Source organism: Pogonomyrmex barbatus, unplaced genomic scaffold, assembly GCF_055798465.1.
Source record: "Pogonomyrmex barbatus isolate J1 unplaced genomic scaffold, ASM5579846v1 scaffold15, whole genome shotgun sequence".
In the NCBI taxonomy this organism is placed as follows: domain Eukaryota; kingdom Metazoa; phylum Arthropoda; class Insecta; order Hymenoptera; family Formicidae; genus Pogonomyrmex; species Pogonomyrmex barbatus.
Window position 1 is genome coordinate 7,113,556 of NW_028297111.1, and position 21,748 is coordinate 7,135,303.

A 21,748-nucleotide genomic window follows, 5' to 3' on the forward strand; every position below is an offset into this window, starting at 1 on the left:
AATGAAATTAACTCTTATAAACAACTATTTCAATTTTTTTATATATCATAATCATTTTTCATATATCATAGCATATATCATAAGAGCGAATTATTATTATAGTGTAATCAATCAGATTCACACTCTGTGAACAAAGAAGATTAAAAGCAAGCGTGAGACTGACAAATCGGCCACATTAATGATGAGGCAATATCCAAACTCGATCATTCCCTTCGACAAAGTACCCTTATTGGCACTTGGGAATAAACAAGAGACGATCAATGAGCCATAAAGAATGAGTGTCGGAATCGAGTGTCCACATGAAAAATATAGCTCCATAAATATGCTCGCAATCGACGCCACTTTACACAACGCTGTTATTATCTCTTTGCCATTTCGCAGGATCACAATCAGTTCGGAATTGCATTTTTTTTTTATCCTTAAAGATAACAAATCATTAATAATGCCTTGAGACAATTATAATAAAATATAAATAACAGAAATATTCTCTCATTCTTCTCTAAATAACAGAATTTCTTTGAAATATTAATATAATATTCAAAATTTAACAAAAATAGAATTTGGATCATTTTTTTTTTATCCGGAATTATACAAATTTTGACAAATCATAAATTGTATTGCGACCTCCCCTAGCCTTCTACAAAATATAAGCTTTATAAGCTTTTATGAACACTGATTATAAATTAGGTCAAAATTATGAAATAAAAATAGCAGAATAAATAAATTTTTATAAATTAAATTTTATGTGAATTGAAAAATATTTCGTTCCTATCATAAAGTTATAATATCTCTACAATTTTCACTTAGAAATTGCCAAGATTATTTAATAGATTAACTGTTTATGTAACCAAAACTCGATAGATGATATCTTGTGTCCCAGTTGATAGATTGGGCTACATGGGCTTGTAAAATACAGATCAGTAAAATAGAGGCCAATCAAGGCAAATAAGAATGGATAATGAATATCGCTTTTAAACACGCGCGCGCGTGTTTACGTGTGTGCGTGTGTGTGTGTGTGTGTGTGTGTGTGTGTAAATTCAGAAAGAATTGCTTATACAAATTATACAAGTTATATATCGTTATTTTTAAGATTTTACAACGCAGCAGAAAATTCTTATTGTGTATTGTATATCATTTTGGGAAATGATGAATTATCTGGACCACCCGTACGATGCATTCCTTTCCTAGAAAAAAAGAGATGGCAGATAATCGAAATCAAAATCGATTAATAATCCACTTATTAAAATAACTTTGAGCTGTTGCGTCGTAAGTCTGTTAAGAGTAGCGACACGTAATTCGCAATGTAAGTAATTAATTCTGAATTTGTATATATAAGTTCAATAAAAAAAAAAATTATCAAACTCCTAAGAGTTTACCAAATATTTGCCTTCTCTATTCTCTCTATTTTAGAAGTTGTATTAATCAATTTATTATTTAGGCAAGAATTACTAATGATTGACGATGTGTGCACGATGTGCGCGCGTGCGCGCGCGCGCGCGCGCGCGTGTGTGTGTGTGTGTGTGTGTGTGTGTGTGTGTAATGTGTATCTCGGCATGTGTATATTTATTCGTCCATTAATGGTACGTGCGTATGAGTATATGTTTGTGCGTTGTATATGTGTGCGTATAATGTACGTGTGTGGAAAAAGAGAGGCGCGCGCGTATTGTGTTATGTTAAGTTTTAAAATGTAAGTATTATCAAAATTATTAATTTCCAAAATAAGCAGCACTCACGGTGTGTTAACTATATCTTTAAAAAATTCCAATTCGTGTTATAAATCATATCACATTCATTATTCTGTTAATTTATTTCATATTCATTAAGTTAATTTCGGATGTGTAAATTATTGACAAGTCCCATTAACGATATTTAATTAAAAACGACATCTAACATTTTAAGGACACATCGCTAAACACTTTATTATTTATCAAATGTAATTCAATTTTACGAAATCTATCAGCTTTACAAATTAATCATAACTTTCTAGGAACTCTATGTATGTATTATATATTTTGTATAAGGTGTATATTAAAATGTTATATATTCTAGAATATGTTTAGATTTCCCACTCGAGTCTCCCATGTGTCATTTTATTCTTGTTTAACATACAATGAGCAACAAGAATAAAATGACACATGAAGACACTCGAGTGGGGAATCTAAATACATACATCCTTACATAATTATTATATATAGAATAGTTTCATATATATATATATATATATATATATATATATACTTTCATATATACTATATATCTATATATCTATAGTAATCATTTCTTATCGAAAAGTATGAAAACAATATGTAGCATATACAATAGGTAATAATTACACAACTAATGCGGATAGTGTACATATAGAAGTTTTTCAATATACATTTTGATTTCTTTATATAAAGTTTATCTTTTCATTTTGTCAGTCCTTCCACTTCATAAAAAATAATTTTTCAGATTTAAAACTGAATGATAGAAGTATGTTAAATTTAACATAATTAATGTTTTTTCATAACGTTATTTATAAATAACGTTATAAAAAGACATTATTGTACTCTCGAAACCATTTGACTTTTATTTAAAAAATGTTTTTCTATCTCCTATAGTTTCGTATATTATATACTAAGTTATAATTTAACGTATAAAAAAATATGTATTTCTTATTTTAGTACAGATTTTACAAGCTCACCAAAATCGGAGAAAGACATTTTTCTTATGAGTGGCAAGAAAAAAATAATTGTTAATAAAATAATCCCAAATGTGCAGGCTTTTGCATTCCAAAAGTTAAAATCTTTTTTTCCTTTTAAAATTATTATAAATAATTTTATTAATAATCGATTTCTTTCTAGAGTCAAGCACATCACAAGCTTTTCTTGCAACGATAATCAAATTTTTTAAGTTAAGAACTTCTGTGTCTCTAATAATTCCTCAAGGTCTTTCGATACACAACCATCTTCATTGCAGTCGAATTACTACAAGCAAACGCTTATGATATATTTCGACTTAGCTTTCTATCCTGTTCATTCCAATTATATTACCGAAACGACATGAAAGATGTCACTACCGAGCGACATAGAATTGCAAAGGGTTAACTCTGTTGCGAAGAAAGCCTTTACTTTAGTACCCCCTTGAGAAAATTTCTTCCGTGGAGTCCCGCAAAAAAGAGCAAAATGGCGAGAGCGAGCTACCATTTTGTTACGTTGTGAAAACGAACACAATATCCTACCAGAGAATAAATTGCGAATACAGAATTCATAAAAGAGGAAGAGAGAAGAAGCGTGAAAGGAAGAGAAGAGGAAAGAAAAAAAAATAATATAAAAAGAAGAAAAGTAAAGCGTGGTAGAGCGGTTGGTATCGAAGGGAAGTCTTTCTTATTTTCATTCTTAGCCGCGTTCTCTTAGTCCAATACTAGTCCACCATTTCGTTCGTCCCACCTCCTTATAAACTTATCTCCCACTCTTCATGGGCCGGGTTCAATTGTGATTAAAGTGAGGTAACAGAACAGTTACAAATTTTTTTGTTTCTGTATTTTCATTTATTTTCCACTCATTAGCTCGAATTACTCTAATATGCAAAAAAAAAAAAAAAAACAGTGAAATTGGATAACTTTAGAAGTTCATGAATTATAGTCGAGGAAAAGATATATCTATACGTATACAACAGATTAAAATTAAATTATTCATATAAAATAACATTAACCATTAGCATTATTAGCAGATTATTAGCAGAAAACAAACAGAATAGATGGAAGTAAAAAATATATATCGTTCTGTTACGTTTAAATCGGAAGAGTGTGTGCTCAGACAAACTCAGCTTTTGACAGAGTAGAGTAATTTTTGGAAAACTTATTATCAGTAATTTTTTATTTTTGTAGGACTCGGCTGTACACAGAAGAAAAATAACTTTTATTATTTGAAATATAATTGTTTCTTCGTAAACGTCTATTTTGATATTGAAAGAAGCGTTTCTTGTAAGACAAGCAAGGAGAGGTCGAAAAGAAGAGTATTGCGAGAAAGAGAGACAGGACGCGCTATTAGAAGCATAGGTATGTAACCTCCACTATCGACAATTGCTACTGAGGCCAATCAGAAACATTCAACGAGCCATGCTCCGCCCTCCAACGAGAAACGATTGGTCCACGGCCGTGCTTGCCACGACCACGAATTGTGCAACTCGGGTGGGGCGAGAAACGTGCGGACTTACTCGAGCTTCCACACTCAGCACTGCCGGCACTCTGTAGCCGAGAAGTGAGGTGGAACGTACAATTCCCCGTCTCTTCGCCACGCGTTCGCGGAATCAGCTCGAGAGATCAAGATTGACTGAAATACTCGATATCCGTATCTCGTAATTGTCATGGCGCTAATAGAGATGGACTCGACTGTAGATGAAGATATACCGTAACGGTTGCAACGTATGAAGGGACTAACAGGAGGATTAGGACCCGGTGTGACGTGACAGTGAAACGAGGAACTGGTTTCACATTATGTGCAAAACGGATTGAATAGTGCAGTGACCGATCTCTCAATTCTATTCTCTCGTTCTTTCCATAGTGTATATTGTTAAGATCGATCTTTTGTGAGACGAGAGTCTCAACCACGGCAGCAAAATTGAGCTGGAGTTGCACCAACGAGCCGCCGGCCACCACTTTATGAGGTTGGTTCAATATAAAAAGTATAAAGAAATGAATTTATTTGAGATCGCGAGTTTGAGAAGCTTAACAACACAAAAATTAACACAAAAACACGGACGTACACATATCTATACATGCCTAAAACTGCTGTTTGCATTCGATCTTGGAATTTTACATATATTTACAGGTCAAAGACGTACCTTGAATCATGAATAATAAATATGAATCATGGATAATAAATTTGAAGTATCCTTTGTTCGAAAGAATTCCTTATATCTTCAAACATCTATAAGCTAATTTATAGCCACATTTTCTTGAAAAGCATATATTTTATTTGTTTCTTTAAATAATGATTTTAGCATATTAAATGAATCTCTCTTAAATTATTCACGTTTTAGAATATATATAAAAGAGATTTATTTAAAGTTGTATTACAATTTTTTGAAAATAAAATATCAAAAGTTAATTTAAATAAACATATAAGATTAATTGCATTATGTTCATGACAAAGTATTTTCTTATTGTGTAATTACATAGTGAATGATATATGCTTTCAATTATTGAAGAAAGTTAAACTTTTTTAATTATTCAAGCTACAAGTATTTAAGCTTCAAATTAAGAAAGTAATAAAATAATAACTTACAAAATGTAATTTCAATGTTTAAATATCTATTGCGAAATTATTAAAAGTTTAAATCATTAAATTTTAATCTGAAAATATCTTTAAACAAGACTGAATAAAACACCGTATATAAAACATATAACATAAATAGATGAAAGGAAATACTTAAAAAACTTTATTAAATCCAGAGTTATTTCTAATGTTAAAATCCAGAGTTATTTCTAATATTAAAATATATGTATTAAAAATATGTATGCTAAAACATGTATGTTATAAAATTCCCGATTAGTTAGAGTTAAATTTTTATTATTAATTAGTTTTTACTGACTAATATGTTATGTGTTATAATTACACACTGCTCCGAATTTTTTATAAACGTATACAACTTTATGGACTAAAATAAATTAAAATTAATCCAAATTTTTTAAATAAATATAAATTATTAATTATTAATATTTTTAAATTAATATTTAATATTGATAATATTAACTTGGAAAATATTAAACAGTAAAGTGTAGTGTGAGTAATTGTTACAAGTGTGTAATTATTGTTAAAAGTGTTGTAATTATTGTTTTCACTTGTTATCACTTGTTAAAAGTGAATAATTATTTACAAAATGCCAAATAAGTATTATCTTTTTGCTAAAATCAAAAAACACCAGGATTAAGTTTATCATGAAAAGCCAGTTTTCTGAAACTCCAATATATTTTCTATGTTTCTAGATAATATTATCGATTAATGATTTAATATATTAATAAGATGAAGTTCTACTGCTTAATTAACTCCAAGTTATACTTTGTCAATTTATATTTTTAAATTACACTAAACGAAAACATATTTTTTTAATACACGAAACAGAAATTTTAAAAACTTTATTGAGAAATATTCTATTTGCATAAATTAAAAGTCATTAAACAATTCATTAAATTTGGAAAAGCACTTATTTGAAAAAGTTTTGATTATAGCGTAATTAAAGACTTTATAATAACTTAAAAAAAAAGTTGCGACAAATGACATGCAAAATAAAATTTTACACTGTAAATCTGCTTTTAAATTTATAATTCAAAACGCGTGATTTGTGCCTAACATTCAGCGGTTTCCGATTGTATGTATAATCAAACTTTTGCGATCGAGCCATCAAGTTTAATGCTATTCATCATGATCGTTGTATTACGAAACGCCAAACATAAACTTTCGTTTTGTTCATAAATTACACAGACATACACAGAGAGAACGATTTTTTTGAATTTAATAAATTTTATTAAATTCAAAGAAATTTATGTTTTGAAATAGTCCATCAATTATTGATTCAATAAATTCGATCGTTTTTAAAATAATAAATAGCTTTATTTTAAATAAAATATTTGTTTAAATAAATTATTTGTAAAAAGTAACGCTCTTTATTATATACTTTAATAATATTAAAGAATCTCTTTCTTTTATTGTAACAATATTTAATCTAACCAAACAAAGTATTATTTAGTTCAAAGATAAATTTTATTTTCTTTAAATAATAGTGTTTTTTTCCATTAAACATGATATTCTCTAACGAAATAACTAACGAAATAAAAACTTCACTCAACAAAATGGTGTTTAATATAAAATTATGTTGTTTAAATTAAATAAATTCAAGTCAAACAAATAGAATTGCTAAATCTAAAGGAACTTTTTTCTCAGTGTAGTTTCGAAAAGTAAACGTTTTTGATCGAAACAGTCAGTAAATTGCGGCTTGATGTGTATTCCTGGTTCTGTCAGTGACCCATGCCTAAACATTCAATTATCACTTCCTAATCCCCCATCGGTCGTTGTCAACAGTCATTACTTCCAGCATCTTCTCGATCTCAATGAGTTACTCTCTCTTACGAGAGAGAGAAAGAGAAATGGGGGGGCTATTCGCAAAGAGCGCCCCAAACACTACGGAACGATGATGACGGGGTGGTTGTTTCACCCCTTGCAACTTCGCCTAACCGACGTATCTATTAATCCGCCCTGAATGACACTCGAGGGTGGCACTCGCTCTCTCGTTGTCCTCTCCTCCGCACAAGGGGGCGCCCTACAAAATCGTAACCGCTCCCTCTCTCTCTTCATCCTCCCTCAACCACTACAGGTTTTTTTTAACAAACGCCAAGGAGATTCAGTGCGATAATTGTGTTAGTTCGAGAACTTAGAATTTGGAGTGAAAAGAACAGGACAGAGGCAGAGGAATTGAGGGAGAAAAGGAAAGGAGAAGGAGAATCGTTTGGCGTACCCTCTGGCCACAGGGGTAACATTTAAAGTAAAGAATGAAGAAAGCACGTAGAACATGCCGAGATTGGTTAATGACTTTGAAGAAACAGATAAGATTAATTTGCTTATGAATCGGAAAGCAAACGAATAAGCATTATATGCTACGAGGAAAGCTTACTCTTCTCTCTTTTGATCCCTCATGAAAACTTTAGAATAATGTAGCTAAGATTTCGTAATTTAACTGACCGTCAATAATGCTAATATAACATTAACTAATATAAAAATTGTTATTAAAAATCTATATCATATATTCATCATTTTGAACTTCAAAATTTAACAGAAATGCTAAAAACATTTGTATTGTTAAAAATATGTTTTTCTTTTCTTAATTTAACTATAAGAAGTAATAATTTCTTGGTAATAATAAAATTATAAAACAAATATATAGACAATTATAAGCGATTTATATGTTACATTCTAGTGTGCAAATTTTTTCAAATAACTTACCAAATAATAACAAATTGCGGAACGTAAATATTAAATAAATATGATAATTGATAGAAGAAGTAATTAATTAATAGTCAATCGAAAAAATGCTTAATGGAAAAATGCTTAATATTTCATAAAAGATTTCTTAAAAGTTAATAAGAAAAATGATTTCTTTTTAAAATAGTCTAAAAATAAAAGTTGTTTAGTAATAATTTTTCACCTTTGACATTTTTACAAAAGACCCAAAGACGCATATATATATATATATATATATATATATATATATGTAAATCTTTGAGTTGGCCACACTGGAACGAATCCTTAATTGGTAATTGTCTAATTTCAGAGCCGGCGGCAATATGTGCGACGGGCCCTTTACAGAAACCTTACGAGCAAGTATGCAAGGGATGACAGGCACTTCACCATCGAGTGCTACTGCCGTCGGTCATATGGGAGTCAGTCTCGGTAGCCCGCTAGGCTCAGCTGGGAAGAAGGTTCAGGTGGAACACATAAAACGACCCATGAATGCTTTCATGGTTTGGTCACGTTTACAACGACGGAAGATAGCACAAGAAAATCCTAAAATGCATAACAGTGAAATCTCCAAAAGGCTAGGTACGTGAAAAACTTGTCTATTTTTAAAATGGCCTATTTTTAAATTTCTAAAGTACAATAGCGTAACGAACCTAATTTCATGGTTTCTTTATTTTTACGGTCATCCTAAGTTATAGAAGATAATGCAGCGCTGGAATGACATAAATCTTGAAACTTCTATAAATGTTTAAAACTTCTATAAATTTTTCTGAGATTTATGTTGGCTGTTAATATTATTATTAATATTATTAGTTAATATTATTTTCAATCCATAAATCACATTTTTATTTATTTAAATTTTAAGATACCATTATTTAAAAAAAAAACTGGAAATAATATTTTTTTATATATTTTAAACAAATTAAATCAATGTTATTTTATAGTTAGTTAATTTTTTTATCATTCAGTCAGTTATAAATGATTGATAAAATTAATCTTAGAGGTGAAAAAATTAATTTTATTTAATAACAACTTAATTTAAAATACTTAAAGAAAACTATATATACAAATCTAAGTTGACTCAGGCATTATAATCTGCACGATTGCCATGGTCGTTAATATTGCAATGAAAAATATGAGATAAAAATACATTTTTAAATTCCACACAATTTTGAGAACAAATAATTTTGCTTGACAAAGTAAACATACTTTTTTAAAATAAATTAAATTTATCATTCTATAAAAATTAAGAGTAGAAATAATCCAGATTAAATGATACAGCAGCGATGTTAAGTATCATAAAAAGTATCATAAAAAAAGTGACTTGATTACCTAATATGTCATAACTATGTAATGTAACGTTTGTTATCATCTCTTCGGTTTTTGGACGGAGATTCTAATTCGTTGGATGAATTCGCTTTGATAGATATAAGGAATTTCCGGTTAATTAACTCCGAATTTTAATAATCTTTTTTTAGAACAATAGTGAGATAACTATTTAACGAAGAAATCTTTTTAACAATAGATTTTATTTTCATGAGCATATTGTCAGGATTAAATATATTGATGAATGAAATGAATTAGGAGCCTCAACATTCCCACTTTTTTTTTTTTTTTTGAAAAACCGATTTTCGATAGAATATTAATGTAAGAAATAAAGTATAAGTTATATTAATAAGAGATTGGGAATATAAATATTTATCGTAAGAAAACTGTCACGGTCGTGTAGACCGTAAATCTCGCGGGTAGTAAATAAAGAATTCGGAGTTTGAAAGTCCGATTAGCTCCGTTATTTATTTATCTCTTACAATCTGAAAGTGGTAACAACACTACGTGGTCATAACATCAAGGAGAATCTGTCAACAAAAATTTCTCGTGAAGAATGTATTATCGATATGATCATTTCATTGTCGATTTTAAAAGAAAAATTTTGATTTTAAATCATTACATTGCAAGTTAAAGATAACATGAAAAGATTGACGACATAAGCGATTATTTAATAATAAATTAAAAAAATTAAAAATATTACGCGAAACGTAGCATTTCCTCGACAAGCAGGATCTTGGTTGCTAAAGTCTTTTAATATGAAATAAATTCAATTAATTATATTACCAACTACGTGCCGCTTTGATTTAGCAGACTTTCAACGTAATGGCTCTATAATAATTCGATCAATATTATTAATGATCAATATTATTAATATCGATTAAAATCCCTTTCATTCCCCCCACCAGAAATAAAAATAAATTAAAAAATATTATTAGACGCCTAAGATATTGTCTATCAAATATTGCCCATATTTCTTTTTGTTGTTGAACATATCTTTGGCTTATATGCATTAAGTATTTAAATTATTTGTATTTGTAAATTATTTGTTATCGTAAATTAGTGCAATCTCTGCTACATAATTTTTTAATTGACAAAAAAACTTCCAGGATTTATCTCCGTCGTTTCTAACGACGAGAGCAGAAAATCTTTTTAATTTTTTTAATAATGCATATAATGTACACAATTGTCAAAATAATGTAGGAAATTTCAGAAAAATTAATGAAACGATTGAGATTCGACCTCGGGATCTTTTGTTTACGGATCATGACATTTAGTCTGCATGACCACAACAGCTTCGCTATTATAACAATCTCCGAATTCTATCAACTATTTAAGCTTTTATATTCCTTATTAATAATCTTCGCGATGACAGCCGCTCACAAAGCAAGCACAGAAAGCGAGAAAGGACAATGTTAATTTGCGAAATTATTTCCACGTATTTCAATAAGTTCACAAAACTCCATTTTCCGATCAAAGTCTTCTTGAACTAACTTTTACGCACATAATAAATTTAAAGCAAGTAACCAATACCTGTGATATTCTTTGACTTTGAAAACACACTTCGGTTATTTAATCACTTTTTTTAATATAAATAGGATCAATCAGACATCTCAATATACATATATTGTAGTACTACTCTTTCAAATTAAAGGCAAAAAGCAAAGTTATTCGACCCAGCTCTAAGCATTCGCGAGAAAAGTTATTTTAGTTTTTCGTGTACTTTATTTACCGAGTGGGACAAACAGGTTTTTAATGAACGAAGCCTAGACTATAGGGCGACGGAATAAGTCGATGACTAATATGCCGAAGCATTGCGTATTGATTGGGTTTAGATCCTTTTCATTTTTTTTTTTTAATCTGCATTTATATGACTAAATTTGTGCAATAAACTTTTAACAAGGAAACTATAATTTTGTGGTACATTCATTTATTATTTATGCCATCTAGATATGTATTTAAAAAAATTTGAATTAATTTTTTCAATCAAGTGTTTTATTTCTATATTATATTATGTAATCGGCAACAAATGTCCCTTACAAATAGAAAATGCAAAATTAATGGACAAATTTGGTTTTATCTATATACAGCCGCTCACAAAATAAGTGAAGCGAAAAAAATCAATCGACATCGCGGAAAAAAAGACGACAATAAATTTCGAGAGATGCAAATTGATTTAACATATTTTTTAAAAGTCAATATCTTTTTCCATATATAAAACAAAATAAAATTCTATTACTAATTGATTCGTAGGCAGGAAAGATTATATTATTAAGGAAAGGATTATATTATTTCTGACAAAATTGAAGAAGATAAAAAAAGAAACATCTTATATTATTAAAGTAATTCCGCTAAAATATATTCTTCTTTTCCAGTCTTATGATGTTTATTTTTATCGTCAAAAATTTTATTAAATGCTTGCAAAATGTGTCTATTTTATTAAGAAAATACGCGAGAAGATACTATAAAAATACACTCTCTCAATTAAAAGCTTCTATATTACAAATAATATTTAAATCAATGATTTTATATGTATGGAATACATCAAAATTAATTAATAATAGATCAATATTTATAAATGTTTGTTTTCTAGTTATTTTATTAAAGAAACTTTTTGCAAAAATGTCATTCTTTACACATCATACAACATATTCATTGCAAACTAATATTATGTTTTTATTGTTTCTATGATAATTATTATTCAAAAGTATAGAAGAATTTTGACGAGGACGATTTCTTGGATGAGTAAAAATATATATAAATAAAAAATTCGTTAAAAAAATAATTCCAAATTTTTTAAACACATTTTTTTATATATATATCTGTATAACATAAATGATAAATAAATGATAAATAAATAATTATAATTTTCCTATTAAAAATATGTATGCATATCACATTCATATAGATATAGAGAAAAAAATATGAAAAAAGTGAGATTTAATACACAACAATACACAACATTACGATTTATTAACTAATCCGTTGCTTTATATTTTACATATAGTCATTCGGTGTGTTTCCGACTCAATACACAAGGAGAGAGAGAGAGAGAGCACGTAAAAGTTTAATTTTTCTCACAAATACTTGAATTTGAGTTGCGTCGAGTAATTTCACTATTAATTACAGGAAAGATAGCATTACAATTATGTACAGATATTCTTCTTCTTCAAGCGCCATAACACCGTCATCAGTGGGCGCCTTCCTCTCATACACTTGTGGCGCGCACAAGATTGTATATGGGGATCTACAGTTTAACGCCGATTCCAAACGGCAATTTTTTGATAGAGAGGTTTCCTGAGCAAGATACTACTCGGTGATTTATCATTGCCTTCCGAGAGAAAACGAGCGTAAATATATTTTGTCTCTGCCGAGAATCGAATCCGGGACTTTTAGACAGTACACTGTCTACTATATGCTAACGGTCCATATGCCATGTTCCCTTAATTAATGTATATACATTAATGTATATATTATATATATTATATGTTTATAATTATGTATCTACATTATACTTACATTATACATTATACATTATACATTAAACTTATTAAAATCAGCGAGAAAAGGTCCCTTTGTAGATATGAATTTTTGAACAAGACGAGCAAAAATTGCGCAAGTTTTTAATCTGTTACATAACATACATTACATAATATATTTTCATCAAGAAAATCTAATAAAATTAACGCTTGTGCAAACACAGTAAAAATTAACTGTTTTTTTATTCTTTATGTCGATGCGCAAACAATCGTCTATAATAAATGTTATAACGGCGTTTTTTGTTTTCGTTAAAAGCACGGAAATCAAAATGACCGATTAAAAATAGCGCTTATAAGAATAAACATTAACAGCATTATAAGCATCCAAACAAAATACATTGCAAATAAATTTTCGATTATAATATCTCAGAATTAAACTTGTAATAAAAAACCTAAAGACCTTTTTTTTTAATATAAAATTCATGTAAACTTTTGATCGAACAAAATCAATCTAGTTAATTCTAATCTTTTATCATTATTTATCATTATCATCTTCTTAGTTATTTTGTTTAATTCAATATCCATATCAAACGTGCATGTCAAACAAGAATATAAAAATGCCAAACTACGTATTAAATGCAATTTTCATTTCTTGTAACTGCACAATATTGCATTATTAAAAACATGTACGATTGAATTCAAAATAAAATACTCTTTTTTGGTATAAAAATGCAAAAGTTACTTGCAAAAATTACACAAAGAAGTTTTTTAGAAAACCAAATTTTTTAAATTCTTATTTATATTACTTTAGAGTAAATAATTTATCCTCGAACTTTGATTTTAAATATTTCTCTCCATCTCATGTAGTTTAAGAGTTATACTCGAAAAAGTTATACTCGAGAAAGCCTTTTCGGTTTTAAAGTAAAAAAAGTCACGTTGTCAAACATTTAAAAGATGTTAGGACACGAATAACATACACCGTTATTAAGTTACTCTATACAATATCCACAAAAGTTCTCATTTAAGTCAAAGAAAGGAGGAGAAAGGAGGAGGAGAATTCGAACTCACGGTATTTCCCTGTAAGATAATTTATTCGTGATTTTAGAAGAAAATTTTTAACGCAGCGAGAATTATTCATCGCACAATCAGGACTATCATTTTGTCACGACATATTATTTCTCGTCGCTTCCTTTATGAACGACTTCGTGCACACGTCCGCGTGATTTAGCGCCAACGGAGATATTCCGTCTAGTATTTCCGTTAAATACCCCAGTCGACAAAGGACCTTCCGCAACTCCCTCGAGCTCCTTTATCCGTCATTTTCTTCCTCGTCTCGCACCTCGTCTATCCCCGATTTTTCGTTTCCCCGGCGACGTCGAATAAGGGAAGCGATCTCCTCTTCCTCCTCCTCCTCTTCCTCCTCCTACTCTACCTCCACCTTCTTCTCTTTCTCCTCCTCTTCTTTCTCCTCCTTTTCGGTAAAAGTGATGCGCACGCTCGAACCTTCGGTGTACCACCCCTTTTCTATTTTCCATCCCCCCGCTCTCATCCTCCACCCCCAAGCCAACCATTTTCCCATGCTTTTTTCCCCTCAGGTTTTCTTTTTTGTCGACGCGACACTTTTCCGTCGCTCTTTCGTCGCCAAGCATATTTTTGGATGATACACATCCACTCCGTTGCTGCACTCACAGATTTCATCCCTTTCCTTTCCCACTCACTGTTGCAAAATTCGCACGCAGGATGACAAAAAGCTCCGGAATGCATTCTCGATTCGGTGATCAGAATTTAACAGGCGAGTGCATGCAATGTCATGTTCCGCTTTTTATCTGCCACAAAGATTTGGAAGAATGTCATCTTATTTTTCAACTTGTATGTGAATACTCTAACTAACCATGGGAATTTTCACAAAATAGCAAAGAAAACCTTTCAATATAATTAAATAAGAATGTGCTTAAAAAATTAAATCAAATTTCGAAATTGTGGAATAATAGATTCTCGAAAGCAATAATTTCTTTTTAAGGCTTTAAAATGTTGAAATTTTGAAGTTTTTTTCTAATAATTTCTTCGTTTGTAGATTCTCTTTACATTATAAATTTTTGAAATTTTGAAGTTAGAATTTTGTAAATTTCAGAAAACTTTATCTATTAAACTAAAATTTATTATATTTAAAATATAGAATTGTCATTGTTTCACATTAAAATAAAACAAAATAGAAATTCGATCATATAATCTTACTATCAAGATAAACATTTTGCAAGTAAAATAATTCCAATTCGAAAATACAATAAAACAACCTCCGGTTTTATTGCATCAATTAGTAGATGGCAACCCACGCGTTTATCTTCTGAGTCCGCAATTTACCACGTTTCACGATACCCAGAGGATATTTCCCTTTAGGGATAGATCCTAAAGGGAGTAATTGTAGCGCAAGAGAGGAAGAGAGAGTAGTTCTTTAAAGTGAGTGCCCTGTTGGGAAGCGCTTAGAGCTAATCTAGTTATTGGACCTCGCTGTAACGTTCCTGTTGTGCAAGTTGCTTGTCCGAACCTTACCCCTTTCCCTTTCGTCTTCAAGATTCCACTCAAACGGATGGCTCAAGCGTTCTGATAATAGCAATTCCGATCAAGATAGAAAAATCAACACAGAAAGGCGCTATAAACGATAAATAAAATTAAATAAAACCATTAATAAAATTATTTTAAAGAGAAACATGATATAATATATTAAATTTTGATTAATATTAATATCAAGTTATCGAAATAAAAGTCAAATAAAAGTTAAATTATTGATAAAAATTACTGATAAAAATAAAACGTTGATTCTGAAAACGTCATAGAAAAATCTTCGATTTATTCTATATTGTTGAAAAATTTCTGTTAAATTTAAAATATATCACATGTTTTAAAAATTTTGTGTCAATTTAACATAATGATGACGTTAACATTTTATTATTTAATATTTCAATAAAAAATAAATATAATTTTCATCGTAATTTGATACAGGATCTTTTGCTCGTCCTACTCGCACACAAACGACGTTTCATTAATTATCATACATTTTGTATATCTAAACTAAGCATTCTCTTGGAATAGAGTAAAGTCAGAAATTGATACACAGTTTAAAACGGAACGAGATAGTTCATTTGTAAGACGCTAGACTAATACATCAGGTCACGCGTTTTTTCAGACATAATAGATATATAATATGTAGTAGCTAATAGCAGGTTTCTTCTAACCGTTCGTGTAAAGGAGCTATATCTCATTCTATCTCACAACAAATCTATTGTAATTCTCGTAAAACAGGGAACGTCGACGTCGACATTAGGGAAAACATGAAATAGAAAATTCTTGAAAAGATCGTGCTATCTATTGTTAGAAATAAAGAGTATGTTAAATATGTAAAGTAAAGCAGTAAAATATGATTATATTCCTATAAAAAGGTGCATCTACTGTATTTCGTCGCAATGAACGGCTAATAAATTCATTGAATGTAAATCGTTGTATATAAAAAAAAAAAAAGAACTACAATCACAATTCAATTATTACTTAACCGCTCAATGAGTAATGACGATATTGGACGCATTCATTAATTATTTTTGCGTTTAACTCAAATGTTATTACATTTCTTTAACATTATACCAGAAATTTTATTTAATATTGAAATTGTATCAAACTTTTTTTAAGTTCCCAGATACAAATGTAATCAGAAATGTATCAAATCTGACAACTTCTGTATTACCATAACATTCTTTTTTCAATTGTTATATAATAATTTTATATTTCATATTAATTAATTTAATCCAGTTAATATAACTAACGTATAAATTTACGTATGTGTTAAATATAATATAATAATAATAATAATAATAATAATAATAATATAAATGTGTTAAATATTATTTAACACAAAATTGGAAAAGTATAAATTTTTCAACTGTATTGATTTCTTTCTAACATAATTTTGACACTCTCCCCACAAAGATCGTGATGAGATTCTGCTTCATTCCTAATCCTCGCCTCTAAGGCTACCTTCGACACAATGTTGCGCTGCAAAATCGCACGCACGCACGCACGCACGCACGCACGCACGCGATGCAAACACCCCCGAGAGGAAGTTCACAAAGAAGGCGGAACGAAAGAGGAGTAGAGGGTACATAACACGTAAGAGAAGAGTGAGAGAGGGGAGGAGACATGGAGAAGAAGAGACTCGGGAGAAGCTTTCATCGTAATGAAGTATTTCTACCGCTTGCCGAAGCCTTCAAGAGGAGGTAGCGGCTTCTTTCGAACGCGTTAAAGGAACGACTTGTCAGTTTCGCCGTCTCCTCTCCAAAACAGGAGATCCCATCCGAGATCCTATGGAGATTAATTCGGTTTAACTGTTTCACTAACATCATTTCATGATGAACCATGACAGTATCCATGATATTTATCTTGGATAGCTCGGAATTGCTTACAATCTTCTTTTGAAGAAATAACATAACGCGAAATCAGTTTTGTTTTGCGCTTTAAAATAGAAAAAGAATAACAAAAACATCCATTCTTCGTCTGCATGCTACAATATTGTTCAACATTGTTCAAAGAACTATTCAACATTGTTCAAAGAACTATTCAACATTGTTCAAAGAATTATTCAAGAAACGGAGGATCAAGAGAGAATAATATTTTCTAAGAAGTTCTCAAGAAAAACAATCATGTTAAAAAGAATTGTTATTTTGACTTGTAATTAAGACTCGAAGAACCAGAAATATAATACAAAGGATATCTTTTTTGACACATAACATCAGAAAAACTATTTTGTCGAAGTATCTAAAAATTTGGCCAGACATAGATTTGAATTTTGTTGGGCCATCAAAATAATTACATAGAAAGGTTAAACATGAATATTGCAAAAATTTTAGATATCACAACAATCAATTTTGCTCTGCATAATTTTTTTGATAAATAATAATTTCCAAAATAATTTCCAAATCTATACTTGTTCAGATTATTAGATACTTCAGCAAAACTGCTCTTTTCGTATAAATTGTAAACTCGAAACTATTTCGCATATAGTAAATTATAAAGGACAATTTAAAATTTAAATTTCAAGTGAATTAATTCGAAAATTGATATGGCCAACACAAATGAAACAATGATGACTGAAAACATTTGTACATACAATGGAAATACAAAAATGTATGCTAAAGGAGATAAATGTATGTCCCAAATATGAATAATAATTTTCTCTCAGTAAACGCAGTTTATTGAAAATGAAGGAGAGTTAACATTTATACAAGACAAAGTAATAATAAAATATAAAGATATTGAAGCATTGAAAGATAATAATATAAAAAGTAATTTGTATATATATATATATATATATATATATATATATATACACAAGTTTAATAACTATATTTAATTTTATTGACACTTATAAATTGATGCTAGTTTTTTATACGACGAAGATGTGTACTTGGCACATGATTTTTTTCTAGCATTTTGAAAAGATAATTTTCAATAGATTTGAAAAAAAGTGATTGCACATATTTAAAAAAAAATATAACAGTAACTTATCCCCAATAAACCATGATCGAGCACAACTCGTTGCCAGCCAATCTTATCTGTAGAAGAAACGCAAAGACTAAAAGAATTGATAATTATATTATCACAATCAATCGAAATAAAAAGTTAACTCTCTTTTATAAAGACAGGTCTGAGATCACGTTTGAGAAAAAAATTTTATTGAGTCTCAAGTTTTGGAAAAAGAAGAATGATTCGCGAATCCTGACACAGGGTTTTATTTACAAAATTTACAAAAGGCAAGAAACAATAACATTCAATAGAAATAAATGCGCACATTAAATATAATGTGCAATATGAACACTTTTTTATGTGTAAGTATGTGTATGATGAGTGCAAGAGTGTATTACACGCACTTACGTTTTTTCTCTCTCATGCTTGTGTGCGCGTGATTAAAAATGATCGTCCCCAAGCAAGCTTTAAACTCCCGTTCCCTTAAAAGCTCTCCGTCACTACTTTGAACCCGCTCTTTGTATTACAAAGACAAAATTCTCCACTCTACTTCGAGACTTATGCACGAAATCTGTTTCTTCTGCGAATTCTACGCGAGAAGAAACTCTTCACACGAAAAGGGTTGAAAAGGGGAAAAGATTAAGAAGGTACAAGAAGGTACAGTCGAAAGTTATACAATTACGTTATCTAATATTTTGGAACACTTTCTCAAATTACAAACGATTAAAAGAAAAGAGCTTCTCTATAATCTAAATGCTGTTTTAAAATATAATTAAATAATATTAATAGAATAATAATTAATTCAGAATGTGTGTACGTGATTTCTTATATTTTGTTTTCGGACCTGAAACTAAACTAACTTTAACTTATTATTAAATCTCAGATTAAAATAGATTTATTTTCAGAAATTTTAAATTCATTAAATCTGTTCGAACAAGATTGAAAGTTTTTAAAACAGATAAGTTAAAAATCGGTATACAAAAATATCAGTAAAACAATTCAGATATCAAATCATCAAACATTTTGCTGTAATGTTTAAAATAACGTAAAGTAACGAAATATTATATTAACTGTCATTTTTGTCACGCTTCATTTTAAATTAATAACATAAAAAAAATAAAGAGATGTTGGTGCATAATGAAGCCGTAATTAATGAGTTAAAATTCTAACAAAAAAAAAAAATATTTGTATATTGAATGCGAATATTTTGTTGCAACGTAATTGTTAATGAAATCATAAAAGAGACATTGGGATTGCGGCTGTAACGAAGAGAAGGCGAGACTTGTACTGCCTTAAAAAGGTCCTGAATCGGCCGTAGCGAGTAATACGTACGCCTCCGAGGCATCTTCTTAATTGGCACGATACGACGCCGGTAACGAGAATAACGACGTCATTGTTTCGCGCCGCAAGAAAAGGCTATTAGCGTGGCACGCGAAGGAGGACTCGAGGTAGGATTTCCTTTTAGCCGTGTTTCGCTTTATCTAACAACGTAATTATATCATAGGTCGGCAGATGAATGCATTTGATGAAATCTCGCGCTATCATCGAACGTAACGTTTGTCCGACGGAATGCCATATGCCCTCCCGAATGTAGAATCAAGAATTGCGTGTGAAGTCAGTCCAACATTATATTACTTTCATTTACGATATTTTAATAGATACACTATCTGGAAGATGAACATATAAAAGATCTAAAAATATTAGGTAAAAAAAAAAAAAAAAAAAAAACAAACATAATATACACAATTGGAAATTTACACACTTTTGTTAAAAAAAAAATTGGTAGTTAAGATGAAACTTTATGTTAAATATTTAACACATCTATGTATAAATTTAGCGTATGTCTCTTATATTAACTCATTTAAAATGTAAAATTAATGAAACAATTTAAAAAGGTGTTATGATAATACAATGTATAGCAATATTCTTAAATTGACATAAAATTAATATTACAGTGATTGTTGACCGCGTTGTTAAAGAAATTGACATCTAAGATGCTCTTATAAATAAAATTTCTGTGAAATAAAATAAAAGATGTGATCCAAATACTACTCGTGCTCCAATAAAGTAGTTTATATACATAAATGATTACATATATTACATAGAAAAAAACAATTTTGTTGAAGTATCTAAAAATTTGATAAATATAGATCTGGAAATAATTTTGTTGGACTATCATAATTATATAAGACTTCCAAAGTAGTTAAATTTATATCAATTCGATGATATTATCATCGTGCTTAAACGTTCTACATAATTATTTTCATATATCAGTAAAATTATTTTCAAATTTATATCCCGTTAAATTTTTAGACATTTTAATAAAATCGTTTTTTCCACGTATATGTATATAATTATACTTTTTGTATATACAAACTGTTATTTTATTTTAATTGAAAGTTTAAATATTTACATCTACGAGAAAAATAATTTTAATTTTTTTATTTATTCTTTAACATAAAGGATGCATTAATTTTACACGTAATTAAATTCAAATTGTGATGAAAACTGCAATTATTTTCCGTTAAAATATTAACATAGTATTAGTGTCATCGGTGTATTAATGTCAACACGCATATTAAAATAATACAAAATTTTGAGTAGACCGTTTAGGATACGCGATATATATTAAACTTAACACAGTTCTTTCATATATTATTTTGTTTAGCTCGGGCAAGCAATGATGAAATAATAATCAACAATGAGAATGAAGATAAATTAACATTTCAACAATTAAAAATCTTAATATATTAGTGGAATAGATTACTTTCTATAATACTTTACATACTTTAAAATACATAATAATACAATATTTGATAACTATTAACATAAAAACAATATTTATTCTCTGTACTTTAACAGTTTCTTCTAATTACAACATATTAATTAACGGAACTAAAACTTACTTACGTTTTACCTATTTATATTGTAATGACGTTTCGTTTTGGTATTTTTAACACCGAACGTATTTTCTCACGTAATCCTGACAACGCAAGTTTCGATTTCGGAGCAAGTCGGCAAGTCCCCGCGCTAACAGGAAATGCAGGAAACGTTTTCCAATTTCCACGTTTCATTCCACGTCAGGGACAAGTACAGGGAAGGGTCGGGGGAGGGAGGGGGGGGAGGGGGGTAGAGGCCGATCGATTGGTGGTGCAGTAGCTGCACCGCCACCCCTTCGTCTTCTGTTATCACACTTCGAATTGTGATTCTTTTCCATCCAAAAATCAACACGAGACATGTTAGCACGCGAAACGTTAAGATAAATTAAATTACTAAAAAAGAAAGTCAAAATCAAATTTCTTTGAGATTGCAAAATAAAGTAAAGTAAAACTGCTTCAAGTATAATCGACGAGCCAATCGACATATTCTTTATCGGCTCCTTTTATCGGCGCTGCTCGTGTCACAGAAACGAGGGCGACGTCACGGCCATGCCGTCCT

At 29.7% G+C, this 21,748-nt stretch overlaps 1 protein-coding gene across 1 annotated transcript in view; it reads left to right on the forward strand.

Annotated features, from left to right (window-relative positions):
* Nucleotides 1-4,200: 4,200 nt before the first annotated feature.
* Nucleotides 4,201-21,748, forward strand: part of LOC105434020 (uncharacterized) — a 54,492-nt gene continuing 36,944 nt past the window's right edge. The window contains exons 1-2 of the mRNA XM_089073386.1: nucleotides 4,201-4,647; nucleotides 8,308-8,576. Of these exons, the coding sequence (XP_088929512.1) occupies nucleotides 4,643-4,647; nucleotides 8,308-8,576 (274 nt within the window). The 5' untranslated portion in view covers nucleotides 4,201-4,642. The remainder of the gene's footprint in view (nucleotides 4,648-8,307; nucleotides 8,577-21,748) is intronic.